At 42.6% G+C, this 14,235-nt stretch overlaps 1 protein-coding gene across 2 annotated transcripts; it reads right to left on the reverse strand.

The window, feature by feature from the left end:
- Nucleotides 1-1,511: 1,511 nt before the first annotated feature.
- On the reverse strand, nucleotides 1,512-11,845 carry fkbp1ab (FKBP prolyl isomerase 1Ab). Of its 2 annotated transcripts, none has more exons than XM_084479566.1 (5): nucleotides 11,741-11,845; nucleotides 11,553-11,600; nucleotides 9,965-10,077; nucleotides 5,071-5,225; nucleotides 1,512-2,759 (listed from the first exon to the last, which is right to left on the reverse strand). In XM_084479566.1, exons 1-4 carry the CDS (start codon nucleotides 11,775-11,777, stop codon nucleotides 5,097-5,099), a joined length of 327 nt encoding a protein of 108 aa, XP_084335692.1. In that variant the 5' UTR covers nucleotides 11,778-11,845; the 3' UTR covers nucleotides 1,512-2,759; nucleotides 5,071-5,096. The 2 variants fall into 2 exon arrangements, with proteins under 2 accessions (XP_084335692.1, XP_084335691.1); XM_084479565.1 differs by having other exon boundaries at nucleotides 1,512-2,762.
- Between the last annotated feature and the right edge of the window lie 2,390 nt (nucleotides 11,846-14,235).

The following is a 14,235-nucleotide window of genomic DNA, read 5'->3' on the forward strand; positions in this document are numbered from 1 at the left end:
GACAGAGCTCTAAGGACCCTGTCCCTGGTGTGGTCCTGCTGTCCTTCAGACAGAGCTCTAAGGACCCTGTCCCTGGTGTGGTCCGGCTGTCCTTCAGACAGAGCTCTAAGGACCCTGTCCCTGGTGTGGTCCTGCTGTCCTTCAGACAGAGCTCTAAGGACCCTGTCCCTGGTGTGGTCCTGCTGTCCTTCAGACAGAGCTCTAAGGACCCTGTCCCTGGTGTGGTCCTGCTGTCCTTCAGACAGAGCTCTAAGGACCCTGTCCCTGGCGTGGTCCTGCTGTCCTTCAGACAGAGCTCTAAGGACCCTGTCCCTGGTGTGGTCCTGCTGTCCTTCAGACAGAGCTCTAAGGACCCTGTCCCTGGTGTGGTCCTGCTGTCCTTCAGACAGAGCTCTAAGGACCCTGTCCCTGGTGTGGTCCTGCTGTCCTTCAGACAGAGCTCTAAGGACCCTGTCCCTGGTGTGGTCCTGCTGTCCTTCAGACAGAGCTCTAAGGACCCTGTCCCTGGTGTGGTCCTGCTGTCCTTCAGACAGAGCTCTAAGGACCCTGTCCCTGGTGTGGTCCTGCTGTCCTTCAGACAGAGCTCTAAGGACCCTGTCCCTGGTGTGGTCCTGCTGTCCTTCAGACAGAGCTCTAAGGACCCTGTCCCTGGCGTGGTCCTGCTGTCCTTCAGACAGAGCTCTAAGGACCCTGTCCCTGGTGTGGTCCTGCTGTCCTTCAGACAGAGCTCTAAGGACCCTGTCCCTGGTGTGGTCCTGCTGTCCTTCAGACAGAGCTCTAAGGACCCTGTCCCTGGTGTGGTCCTGCTGTCCTTCAGACAGAGCTCTAAGGACCCTGTCCCTGGTGTGGTCCTGCTGTCCTTCAGACAGAGCTCTAAGGACCCTGTCCCTGGTGTGGTCCTGCTGTCCTTCAGACAGAGCTCTAAGGACCCTGTCCCTGGTGTGGTCCTGCTGTCCTTCAGACAGAGCTCTAAGGACCCTGTCCCTGGTGTGGTCCTGCTTCAAAGCACTGATGGAAATGGAATACTTCAGGAGAAAATTGCATTTTCTGTGGCTTGACAGTAAGATTACAAAAATGGCTGTAGCTATACAGTTATGGTTATATAATGCATGTTTTCCATGTTAAATCAATTTGAGAAATCATATTTTCTCAACAGGTGTTGCAAACTGACAAAAACCAATAGGTAATTCCCCTTTCCTGCATAGCCTGTCGGTAAATAAAAACAGTCCTTGTTAGAGGGCCCTCCTTTATTTTCTATGGATTATCACATTGAAGAAACCCCGCTTGGTCCCGCCCCTCGAGTTCGGCCGTTCTCATTACTCGTTGACAGACCCTACAGCTTTCTAGATGTGGGTCTGGATTTCCAGGCTAGTATTTTGTAGTGCTATGCATATAAATACTTTCAAGCCATGTTAGACATTTAAAACAAACAGGTGTTTAACATTTACAGAGGTTTCTTTATGTTCAGTATATTGAAGAATATGAATATGAAGAACATGCCAACATTAAAGTCAGGTGGAGAGCATTTTATTGCAACAGCACATTGGAAATGTCTCATTGGCTCAGCCTGCGTACAGTAGGCAATGTAACTCACATTCGACAGTGCATGGATAGTAAGCTGATGCCAAACCAATTCACAACACATCAGTAGCCAAGGACAGTATTTCCAGTCAGGCCAGCATATCCGTTGTCTTAATTATAGCTATTAATCTGTCATATAAAACCATAATGATGCCTAAGGAATATTCCTATTTAAACAAGGTTTATTCAGGCAGTGTGGTATGATACTGATAAAAACAAAATGTACAGTTATCACAGGTTAGTCACATTTCAATTCTCAGAGATATAAAGTTGGCATCTTAAAAACATGCACAAAACAAGTTTAAAGGGAGGTCACCGTTGAAATGATTCCTCTCCCCCAATATTTGAAGCATTCATGAAAAACTTGAATGGATGTGTCACAGCTTTCTGTGCTCAACTAGTGTATGGATTTAAATTAGGTTTCAAAGAGATGATAAAATGGCAATAGGATCCATGCAAGTCAAATGCAAAGCTTTAAACATGTCTAGACTAGGCATTGTCTATATCGTGCAACACTGGTGAAGTACTGACCATATGTCTGGCAATCATTTTCAAACACAGCAACACAAGTCAAGCCTATTTAAAACTTTTACTGGTTCTTAATGGAATTCCATTTTCCTTATAGCGAATATACAATTTTAAATATTGAAATGTAAAAAAAAAACGGCATCCCTAAAAAGGATGGGTCACGTTAATAAATATCCTGTACCAAACCAACGGCGTCTCCAATTACAGGAAAATACATCAATAATTAAACTGTCCCGTCTCTAGTATTAACTCATTTCAGGTTGTATTTTACTGCTCTTCGGCTTCATGGTAAAAATATGTGCTTTTCATATTCTCAAGTGTATTCTTATTCTTAGTTATTATATTGAGTATCTGGCCTCTGTAATCCCACTTACCCACAAATGAATGTCGCTGCCAGAAATTCATTTCTCTCATAACCACACAACCGACATTTTACAAAAGCAAACTAAAGCACAAATATAAAAACAGATTAACAAATATCTAAAATTAACAACATGAAGGTCTGTCAGGGTAAGATCCATAAGTTTATGCAATATGATGAAAAATGACAACTTGATAAATAAAATATTGAACAGTTGAACTATCGACTAAATGTATAGAATAAGTGCACTCTCTGAGCTCCTCCTTAATTCATCCAGTTAGGAAGTCAACTGCTAAAAAAAAAAAGAGGAGATTAGGCAAAGGTCAGCCATAAATTACATATTCTGATGTGATTAAGAATACTTCTACGTAACATGTATGAAGTTTCACATCTACAATATGTTTTTCTTTTTAATCAACTGCATTACTCTACCACTGCATGCAAATGTTCAAATTGCCAGTCTTATGGACACATAACACATTTAGATAGAAAATAATTTATTATGTGTTTATTATGTTTATCATATGAGGGTTACAGGCTGACTAGGGAGCGAGTCATAGCTAGGATTCTCATTCTGGGGAAGGAGTGCTGTTGGTGCTCCAAGTCATGACATTTGTTAATACTTACTCATTATATCACATCTAAATAAGATCATTAATTCATGGCGATGCCTTGTTTCAGAAATGTAATCCTTTATATTTAAGAATATATTGCCACACTTTTATCATATAAAAGCTGCAGTCATGTAAACTTTACTCATTCACATGATATAAATTATTTATAAGTTAGGCATTCAACAGTTCTCAACTCAACTAATCTTGAGTTACAGCATGTTATGCAATTACAAAAAAAACAGTCCTGCACAGTTGATCAATTATTAAAGGTCCCATGACGTGTGTGGGTGTGGCAGGTGTGATGTGATTAGCCATTTTGAAAATCTGTCTGTTATGACATCACAGGTGGCCGTGTCCACCTAGATGTATGACAGATAGATGAGCAACGTTTGCTACAGTCCACCATAGACATTATAAAGAGTAGACGCCGCATTGGCTGCTGGACGCATGAAATGCAGCCGCCATCTTGGACCGGTCATACTCTGAGTTGCGTAGCAGCAGAAGACACAAGATGCCAGAGCACTGTGCAGCGTGTTACTGCTCAAATCGGCGGACCATCGCAAACAGGGCCCGGGGGATTACTGTTCAGGAGGAGACACAGTTTGGCATCGACAACCAGACTTGTTGTCATTGGTTGTGTCTGTGTTTCACAAGTTAAGGCTGCACCACATCGCCAAACTCGCCTCTCTTGAACTGCAGAAAGGGAGCACGAGAAAGAAGCTCTGCAAAAGTCCTCTTTCAGGGGTTTTAACTCATACTAAAACTTTTATGTATTTTTAATGTATTCATATATTGTTTATGTAGGCTATGTATATATTTATATATAGCCTATCATATATTAATTGTTTCTTCAACTTATTAAAATAGCTGAATTTACTGCCCCTGTCTCTGCTTCTCTATCATATTTATAGTGTGTGATTTGCAAAATACCTATCATAGCCTACATCACATATCATAGGGTGACCAGACGTCCCCGTTTTGGCTGCCTGTCCCTGGCTCAATACAGAAAAAACTACCTGTCCCCGTCTTGTTTTTGAAGACACATTATGTTTTTCAATCAGATTGCTAGTCAAACTGGAAATATATTATTGCAAAATGGATCCCGTAGTCGCAAGGAGAGTGTTGCCCCTGTACGTGTACCACAGCAATCGCCCCATTCTTCTTTCATATATCAGAATATTCTATTACTGTTAAGCCCACTATGAATATTAAAACAAGCCGAACCATGTGTCCTGTATCATAGCTACATGTATGACCTTTGCAGCAAAAAAAACCCGCGTGAAAATCTGTTTGGTATTCAGTGAGGTATGATTAATTAAAGCGCTGACAGTTCATTGCACCAAACGGATTACACTGAGTGGAGCGGGCGACCGGGCTGGCGGCCCCACGGCCCGTCAGCGCCAGTAGGCGGTAGTGGTGGATGCAGCGTCTACTCTTCATTATGTCTATGCAGTCCACTGGGTAGGCTGGTAGACTGATCTATGCAGTCCACTGGGTAGGCTGGTAGACTGATCTATGCAGTCCACTGGGTAGGCTGGTAGACTGATCTATGCAGTCCACTGGGTAGGCTGGTAGACTGATCTATGCAGTCCACTGGGTAGGCTGGTAGACTGATCTATGCAGTCCACTGGGTAGGCTGGTAGACTGATCTATGCAGTCCACTGGGTAGGCTGGTAGACTGATCTATGCAGTCCACTGGGTAGGCTGGTAGACTGATCTATGCAGTCCACTGGGTAGGCTGGTAGACTGATCTATGCAGTCCACTGGGTAGGCTGGTAGACTGATCTATGCAGTCCACATCTAGGTGGACACACCCACCAGTGATGTCATAACAGTCTGATTTTCAAAACGGCCTGAAACGGCTAATTACACCACACCTGGTGCCATGTCACGGACCTTTAAAATCTAGGTCTACTGGCTTTACTACGAACAGACATTTTTGGTGTGTTATCTTAAAAGGGCAACAACATGCTTCTTATTTCTTACAGAATGGTACAGGCAGTTGATGTGTTTCATTCCAGGCTCAGCAGCTCAACGTCAAAGATGAGAGTTGCGTTAGGTGGGATGATGCCAGGATGACCCTTGTTTCCATAGGCAAAGTCCGGAGTGCAGGTCAGTTTGGCCCTCTGACCAACGCTCATCTGTAACATAGGGAGGAGGAAGTCTGTTTAAGATTCGGATTTGTATTCTGGCGGATGTATTATATTTCTTACTTCAATCCTTTAAACGAGAAGTGCTAGTTGTGCCATTGTAGGTCAATGTGAAATGTTCAGTACTCAACAATACATTTGGCATGAAGACATAGAAATGCAAAATCCTATATATGAAGTCTAAAAGCTGTTGGATTGATAGAACTGAAATATTCTACAAATGTGTTATTATAATAGAATGATAAGGTTAATAAGTGTTCTGAAGAGCTATAGTACATTAGGGCTTGTTTATGCTGAGCAGCATCCACACTGTCAATCAAAACACCAATTTAATAAAATCCACACGGACAGCAGGAGAAAGTCGACTGTGTTTCACTTTTTTTGCGAGTTTAGTAGTAGTAGTTGTTGTTCTGTAATGACAAATACAGTAATAGTATTGGTAGTAATACAGTATTATTAGACAGCACAGCGGACCAGATAAAACTAAAAAACACGACTGACAAATATTAGCCCCACTGATGTCTAAGTATGTAAATCAAGTAAGTCTATAAATGCTTAATCGTAAATAAATGTATCAAATAATCAATCAATAAATGACAAAAAAACACCAAAGACATAACTTATTGTCACATTATACATGCTGACGACAGTCACGACCACATATGTAACCAAATTCACAATTGCAATCAATGGACAACCAAAGGACCAATCAATGACAGTGAAAAGTAACAACATTAAGTGGGAACTTGCATATAAATCACAGACGCACAATTAAACCACCATAACTCCACAAGCACAATGTGTGTTACAAACAGGTAGATTCACCAGGAGTGTCAATCAACCAATCAATTACTTAAAGCGGTAGCCCTCATTAAATGGGCATCAGCCAATCAGTGCAGTTACTCCGAGCCTTTTATATATTAAGTATCTGCACCTTATAAATACAATCTTCCAAGTTAAGTACTCAAACCTTGTGCAGCACTCAAAAAGTTGGCAGCCAGTGTAGCCCTGTCTCAATATTTTCCCGCATTATAAGAAGTAGATACACAGCACCAGAGTGGTGGGGGGACTCTATTGGGATCAACTTTACTTTTTTTCGATTACATCACAGAACTACATCACAGGTCATGGACTTTCTATACACAAGATCCATTGTCCGTTAGAACCTGAAAACAACACGCATCAAGGAGTAAAACAGAGGACACGGTGAGACAGATTCACACTGAAACGCCAGTTCAGCCAGTCATTCGACAGCACACTGTGGAGGCCAAAGACGTAAGCCAGAGTTCAGACCGGAAGAGTCCAACGGGAAGAGCTTTCTTTACCATGTAACGTTAACATTTGAGCATTCCGCTGTTTACAGAGCAACTGTGAATACGGAAGAGAGGCTGATGGCCGCCATGTTGTCCTTTCCAGAGCAGTACAACCCTGCCATGAATGAGTCATCGCTGCAACACCTGATTTGGTGTGAATGAGCCAGTAAATATGTAGACATTTATTTATGTGTGTGCGTATTGTGGCTAAATTGAAGCCTACGTTGCTAACTAGGCCTATTCAGTTGAAATATAAAATTTGGTTATTTCTAGATACTATATGCTCTTTAGGCCACATTAAATGCAAATTGTCACACACACACACACACACACACACACACACACACACACACGTTTAGATTTTTTGTTTCCTTTGCCATGGATAATGGCAAAGGCAAAATAGCGGTAATGCGAGAGAACAGCATTCCACCGCCTGGATTGCGCAGGCTGAGGCCCAGTTCACATTATGAAAAATCAATGCTGAATCCGACCATGCCCGTCAGCTGCTGTCACTGCCAGGACTCAGTGAGTCGAAGCCAACGGGATGAATGGACCACATGTTGGCGCTGTTGTGCAACCATAGGCCATGTTTCATTTTCACAAGCTTATCCTACAGCAAAGGCCCACATCAGCCAGGTAAGCCTTGGCAAACGGGTTTCACTCCGCCACTTGGGTGTCCTGCGCCCATGCCGGTTGCCACTTTGGTTGTGCCGATCGACAAGGTCACTGCCCGCCAAAAGGTCAATTCCAGCGATCACGGCATCGGATCCGTATTTCTTCCACAACCAGTTCAGGACGAAGGAGGTGCCATCCGCCATCTGTTCAGGAGCAGCTGTGAAAGCCGCCTGAAAGCCGGCTGACTGGTTTTTAAAATGGCTGAAACGTTGTCTGGACCTGTCTTTCCTGTGCGACACAGGTGCCCAAGTGAGCACTCTGCCCGCCTCTCCCATCAATATCTGGGAGGAGGAAACGAGCCGTCACAGGAGGCTGCCAATGGTAGCAAGATTCAAACCTTTGGGGAACGGCGAGTTGTGCTTCCACGTCGACTGTTCACCTTGAATTTCATCATGGCGAAATTGGCGAGCCCCCTGCATACTGCACCGAAGGCCTCCTGGTGGACATACAGAACCGCCACCTCGTCGACAAAAAGATTGCGTCTCTCTCCCCAGCCTCTTCTGTGGATTGTCCACAACGACATTGTTCAGTGCGCTATTGGCGAGTTCCCTGACCTCACCATGCCCATGTTTAGTCACTGCTGGAACCAAAGTCTGGCTGGAACACCACAGACCCACAACAGGTCGGCGCCCGGCGACTCCAACAAGCACATGCCACCGCCAAGTTCAGGAATAGGGAGTGCCGAGGCCTCGTCCACGGGTCAAACATCCAAGCTCCCCCCCCACTAACGACTCCACCACCCCAGGCCTGTACCCAGTCTAGGGATGTCAACAGTTAACCAACAGTTAACCAGTTAACAACAGTTAATTTTTTGGACAGGTTACACATTTCTTCCAGAAAGGCAAGAAAATCTGATGTAAATTGTGTGATGCTACTCAGTTTAGTAGTAGTACTAGCAATATGCTGTAACACATTAAGAACAAGCACCCGGGTGCCATGTCCGAGGATGGCTCGCAGCCAAAAGATCACATGGCTGCAAACCGGGAAGAGAAAGTGAACCGCGCACCGGACCGAGGCAATCACCCAGTTGGTTGCCCAATGTTTGAGACATGCTGCCAATCAGTAGAGGACGAGGGGTTGAAAGAGCTCGGTACCTTGAGCCCGAGTAGGTGATGCCATTGAGCGCTACTGTGACTGCACTGAACTTCACTAAAGCCAACAGAAAATTATATAAAAGGCAAGACATTCACAACACAAAACATTAAAATGTCAGAACCTATTTTCTGAAAAATTAGTTAGTTAGTTAATGGGTGTCAGTCTATCGAAAGCAAAATTAACTGAAACTGACATCCCTTATCCAGTACCACATATCCAGGAATTTTTGGCCCAGTGGGCTGGACAGGTGATTATTATCAAAACATAATTATCACAATCATAATCATAATAATTAAATGTATTTGTGTTGTATTTAGGCTTCAGTCAGAACCTCAAAATATCCCTTGAACAAACTTGAACAAACTTAGCTGATATTGTAATAATTATCGTATCGACTGACTTTAAATATCTTGTGATATACATTTTGGCCATATTGTCGAGCCGTAGCTGGACAAAACAAATAAGCTATGGAAGCTGGTAAACAGTTGTTTGAAATATTATTTATAACTGTATAATGTATAACTGTCAATAGATATCCCGCTGCCCAATTTCGGAACACGGCTACATTGCGAGAAGGTTGAACAATAAAAATATATATATATTTTTACATCTCGCAATAGAATATGTAAACAATTAACCTGGGGTCTCATCAAACCGGCCAACAACATGTCATAATGGCATATTGTCATACAGATCAATTTATGAATCTGATTTCTAACTGTCAGCCTGTCACAACCACCCCTCAACTGTACTGTTGTGTATCATGATTAAAAAATTAAAATTTCCCAATGTAAACAAGTTAACGTCTTTTTTTGATTTATATGAATGTTTTTAGGACAATAGGACCTTAGTAGGCCTATGTGTTTTAATGTGTTTTTAATTTATATGAATGTTTTTAGGACAATAGGACCTTAGTAGGCCTATGTGTTTTAATGTGTTTTTAATTTATATGAATGTTTTTAGGACAATAGGACCTTAGTAGGCCTGTGTTTTAATGTGTTTTTAATTTATATGAATGTTTTTAGGACAATAGGACCTTAGTAGGCCTGTGTTTTAATGTGTTTTTAATTTATATGAATGTTTTTAGGACAATAGGACCTTAGTAGGCCTATGTGTTTTACTACTAAACTGTCCACATATGTTCAATACATTTAAAACAGATTCCAAAGACTGATGCAGTACATTGTGATGTCATTTCCTTTCTGTGAAGTAGCTTCCTTTTCTGAGACTGCGGTTGTCCTCAGACACCAGAGCTGTGTTCCAAATCGTTCCCCATCACGGATGTAGTGCACTATATAGGGTGCTCGCCATTTTGTAGTGCTGTTCAAATTCTCAGTGGTTAATTTCATTCACTATAAAGTATAAGTATAGTATAGTAAGTATAGTAAGGACTATAAAATACCCAAAATGTGAGTGAACATACGATGTTCCCTACATTTTACTCCCGTATACCACAATGCAATGTGGGTGCATTTACTAACGCAAATGACGTTCAGAAATGTTCAGCGTAGTGTCCGAATTCTTGTTTGTTCATTCCCTATATAGTTCACGATATCATAAACACTATATAGGGAATAGTGAGTGAGGCAATAGGGAACGATTTCGAACACAGCTCAGGTCTCAACCAGACCCTATTGTACGACTCACCTGCACTACACCCTCTTCCCAGCCTCGGATCACTTCCTGTTTGCCAATCTTGAACCTAAAAGGCTTGTCCCTGTCGCGGGAGGAGTCAAACTTACGTCCATCTGTGAGGGAACCTTAAGTGGGTGACAGGGAAAAGGATTAGAGCAAGACTCTTATAGCAAAGCAACTCCCAATGTCCTCATTCTGCTGGTTAAGGGTAAACTGGACGATTTAAACAGCACAGATTAAGCCATGAACCATTACAATACCCAATACATTTGTTACAATTATGTTTGACAGGTCAAGTCCAGCAGCAAATTAACTCTAACAGAAACATGAAGCATAACTGGGTTCATATCGTTCTTAACAATAAATTAACTAAATCCACTAATGTGCTCTGCTTTTAGGTCGGCCATCTTCCCGGCTGTGTGTATATTGAGAGCGCCAATAAGGGGATTCCAACGATTGCAGAAATAGCCGCTGCAGCTGTCTGCAGGGCTGGGCAGAGCTGACAGCTAGAGAAAGAGGGGCTCAGCAATCATCAGTTCACAGAATGGTATTCTACCACTATTTACAACAATATCATTAGCCTGCTGCTATCAGCAGGAAAGCCATTCTAAGCATGCAGAAATATTTTTTGTGGTCTGCACAATCTATAGCTGTCTGGCATGATGTTATGATGTTTCTAAACTATAACGAGTATGTGTGAGTGTGTAGGCCCTTTATACAGTCCAAAGGGGGGATTTGATGACCTGTGCGAGGCTGGAAAATGGCATGACCAAGTTCGCAAGAAAGGCTGCTTTCTTCGCATAAAGCAGCAAACATTTATTTTACAAATCATTTCAAACAATAACACATTTTATTTTAAATGTAGGATCAATCAATGGCTATAATAATATAATATAATAATACGTTTCCCGATTATTATATAGTTAATTTTTTTATTAAAACAAACTACTTTGATACATGTTCTCCTGCTTTTCTTGACCTCCTTTAGAAGAGATATAACAAGTATTATTGAATCAGATCTGCACCGAAGGAAATCCTTGGAGTATTTCAAGTTACATAATGGTAACCCGATGGACTGCATTACAGTTGAAGCCTAATAAACAGCTTCAACATCCTAGGCTAGGTGAATGGTTCACGTCGAGCTTTAATTGATAATACTATAACCTCTTCTCAGACTAAAATCCCATCTACCTAAGCCACCCCCAATCTCCTCAACTAAAGCAGAAGAGCAAAGAGAACCAGACAGGATTAACCTGGTGTCTGTGGTCCTGTCTGCTGGATGTGCTCCCCAGTGAAACTCAGATCGGTGCTAAATCAATTAGATCGCATTTCCCAAACCCATGAGCCCAGAAGTGTCACACTACTCTGGCTTTAGACCTCCGCCGGGGAATAATAAGTATTTTTATCTTGTCTACTGCAGCCGTTGATTCACTGTTAAGAATATATATAGAATAGAAAAATACCAAAAATGGATTTGAAATGTAATCCCATGGCGATCCTTAATTTGTCTTGGAGAAGTTCGGCCTTGGAGAGCAGAATCATTTATCAATACTGTTGGTATTATTCGTCAGGCCTACAACCCACTACTCATGAAACTCACCAACATAATGCACAACACACGTCTGTCCTTTCTTGGGGAAAGTCCTTCCTGTGGAGATAAACAGAGGTTGACATCACGGGGATTCGAGCACGACGGGTTTCTGCAGCAAAAATCTACGAACGTGCAAATGAACCATGAATCAAGAACCAAGAACCAAGACACGATCTGCACTGGAAGAGCGGAGCTACCGTCGCCGGGGGTGATGGTCTCGATCTCGACTCCCATGTTCGGTCTCCGTCAGCCCGGCTGAACTCGTCTCCTACTGCCCGGCAGAGCGCTCAGCTGTCTGGGAGACGCCACTTCACGCAGCAAACACTGTTGCCAGATTGGGCCCGATTTCCGGCCCAATCTGGCAATCCTGGCTGCAGCGCGCTTCAGACATGGTTGCCATATTGGGCGGGAAATCTGGCCAAATCTGGCAACACCGGCAGCAAAGAAAATTGAAACGTTTACCACGTGACCTGCACGTCGACGGTGGTCGTACGCATAGACGTATAAAGAATCAGGCCCCCAGGAGGCGAATTTACGAATCCTACTATGGCCACGCCAAGACCCGCCCTACTCTGTCTGTGATTGGCCACGCAAAGATTATTATGGTGCCAAGGAAAAAGAAATTGGTGTTGAAAATGATTTCTCTTTTTCTCAAGAAATGAGTCATGTCCAATTGAGATCTCATGTTTTTTTTTTATCCCCCTTGGATAAATTAGTAAAAAATAACATCTTGAGATAGAACAATAGTAGGAACAACTGTAAATCACCCTTCAAAAATGCTATAGTACTTTATACTTTTATATTTGCAGTACAATTCGGAGACTACATTTTCTTACTGTTACTTGAGTAAAGCAGCTGTATCAGTACTTATCATTTTACCAGTAGTTTTGTGTACAAATATTTGTACTACTTGAGTATGGGAAGTGTGTACTTTTGACACCTTTGTTCAGAATCCACTAAGGCATGCAGGTAAACGCAGTCTGGCTAGATGTGGACTGAACCTTAAACAGCCCTGGGGAGCAGGTGAGAAGAGGGTGATTGTAATGCTAGTAACAGATGAATGAAGAACCAGTCAGCCAATGGAAGGTAGAATCTGCAAAAAAGTTTAATTGGATTCGTTACAGTACTAAAAGTTAAAATCACATTTTAACATTAACTTCAAGGGTTTTTTATTTGTCACATACATAGTAGAGAAATGTATTTCTGGACATTCCACAGACAGTGCAAAGAAGATTGAAGGGAAGCGGGGAAGAAACTCCTCCTGAGCTGCTCAGTCTCTGACATTAGACAGAAACGCCTGCCTAACTTCAGTCCACTTGAACCACAGATTTAACTGAACTCTTTAACATAACATTGAATAGACATAACAATCACAAGCAACAGAATGAATAATAACAGGCTCTTACAGTGATGAACAAAATTATGAAAACATACCTACTGTTTCTTACCTTTCCTTTCACCACACAGATTGGGAACAGACGGGGAGGGGGCGAGTGGTGTGGGGAGGGGCGCTCAGTGAGTTTTCCCCAAGGAAGTGTTCTCCTGGACACAGTACGAAAGGTTGTGTGGTACACCCTTTGGTCTGCCTTGTCTGGAGTACACATGTTCCTTTCTGGAGCTCCAAGGGTTCTTCTACCACCCAAAGCTGCCTTTCTCCGGGACATTGCTGTCGGTTGGACACCTATGGTGGCTCGTTTGGAGGAAGCCCCTCGGTCTTGCACGAACGCTAGCTTGCACTTGATTGTTTTTCCAGAAGGAAAACAATGCGGACTATAATGCACTGTCAGTGTGGAGCTTCCCAAATGTTTGCACAAACGATTTCACTGGAGCAGTGAAGGTTGTATCCTCACGTAGCTTGCGCTTCAGGACCCCAACAATGTCTTCAAGCTGCTTCTCCAGGAAGGCTGTCCCCTCAACCTCCTCGGATGTGCCTAAACAAATTGAAGAGCAATCTAATTAAAAGCTGCCTGTGTCAGTGTAAAGGGAAACAAGTGGTTTAATATGAGATTTTGGAGGGTGAACTTACTAGCTCCTGCTTCCTCAGCTTGATCAGACTGGGGGTTGTCTGTATATAAATACATAAATAATTCTAAATCTTTCAAGCAGACTTACATGTTTCACATATTTCTCCAGTGTAACACACATTATTATCTTACTGCAACACCATTACTACCTGAGATGGTCTTTGGAGCTGGTCCAGCTGAATCTCCATCATCGCACCCACAGTACTCATCTTCTTATTTGAGAAAAATAAATGGAAGTTGAGTATTTGAGCTGCAATGACTTTCACAGCCATAGCCTTTAGCGCCAGACGTGTTTTTCCAACGGAGTGAGGCATCTCACTTCATTACAATCTCTGCAGAGAGTCGCACATGCGCAATAGCGTCTCTGCCGAACGGTAACGTATACAGAAATGGCGGCGTCCTACACAGCAGCTACGCGTACCAAAACTTCTAAAGTTTGGGAGCATTATTAGCCTGGATACGGCGAATAAAAAGATGACTTGCAAGGTTTGCAAAGCAGAACTTGCGTATCACGGCAGCACCTCGGTGATGCACGAACATTTAAAGAGAAAGCACATCGGACAGTTGATCGAAACAGAGTCTGACTCGCCTCGGTAAGATTCAAGTAACGTTCAAGCCAATACATTTTGTTTTTCAAATAAAATTATTATCTCAGTGGATAACCGCGC

Source organism: Micromesistius poutassou (assembly GCF_964030765.1).
Source record: "Micromesistius poutassou genome assembly, chromosome: 15".
NCBI classification, from domain to species: Eukaryota; Metazoa; Chordata; class Actinopteri; order Gadiformes; family Gadidae; genus Micromesistius; species Micromesistius poutassou.

Bases quoted from the DNA above. Each gene is read 5' to 3' on its own strand.
- fkbp1ab (XM_084479566.1), bottom strand. From the start codon at position 11,777: ATGGGAGTCGAGATCGAGACCATCACCCCCGGCGACG. The intron at 10,078-11,552 runs GTGAGTTTCATG...CACCCACTTAAG, and splicing joins GTGTGTTGTGCATTATGTTG to GTTCCCTCACAGATGGACGT. The intron at 5,226-9,964 runs GTGAGTCGTACA...CCTATGTTACAG, and splicing joins GGGAAGAGGGTGTAGTGCAG to ATGAGCGTTGGTCAGAGGGC.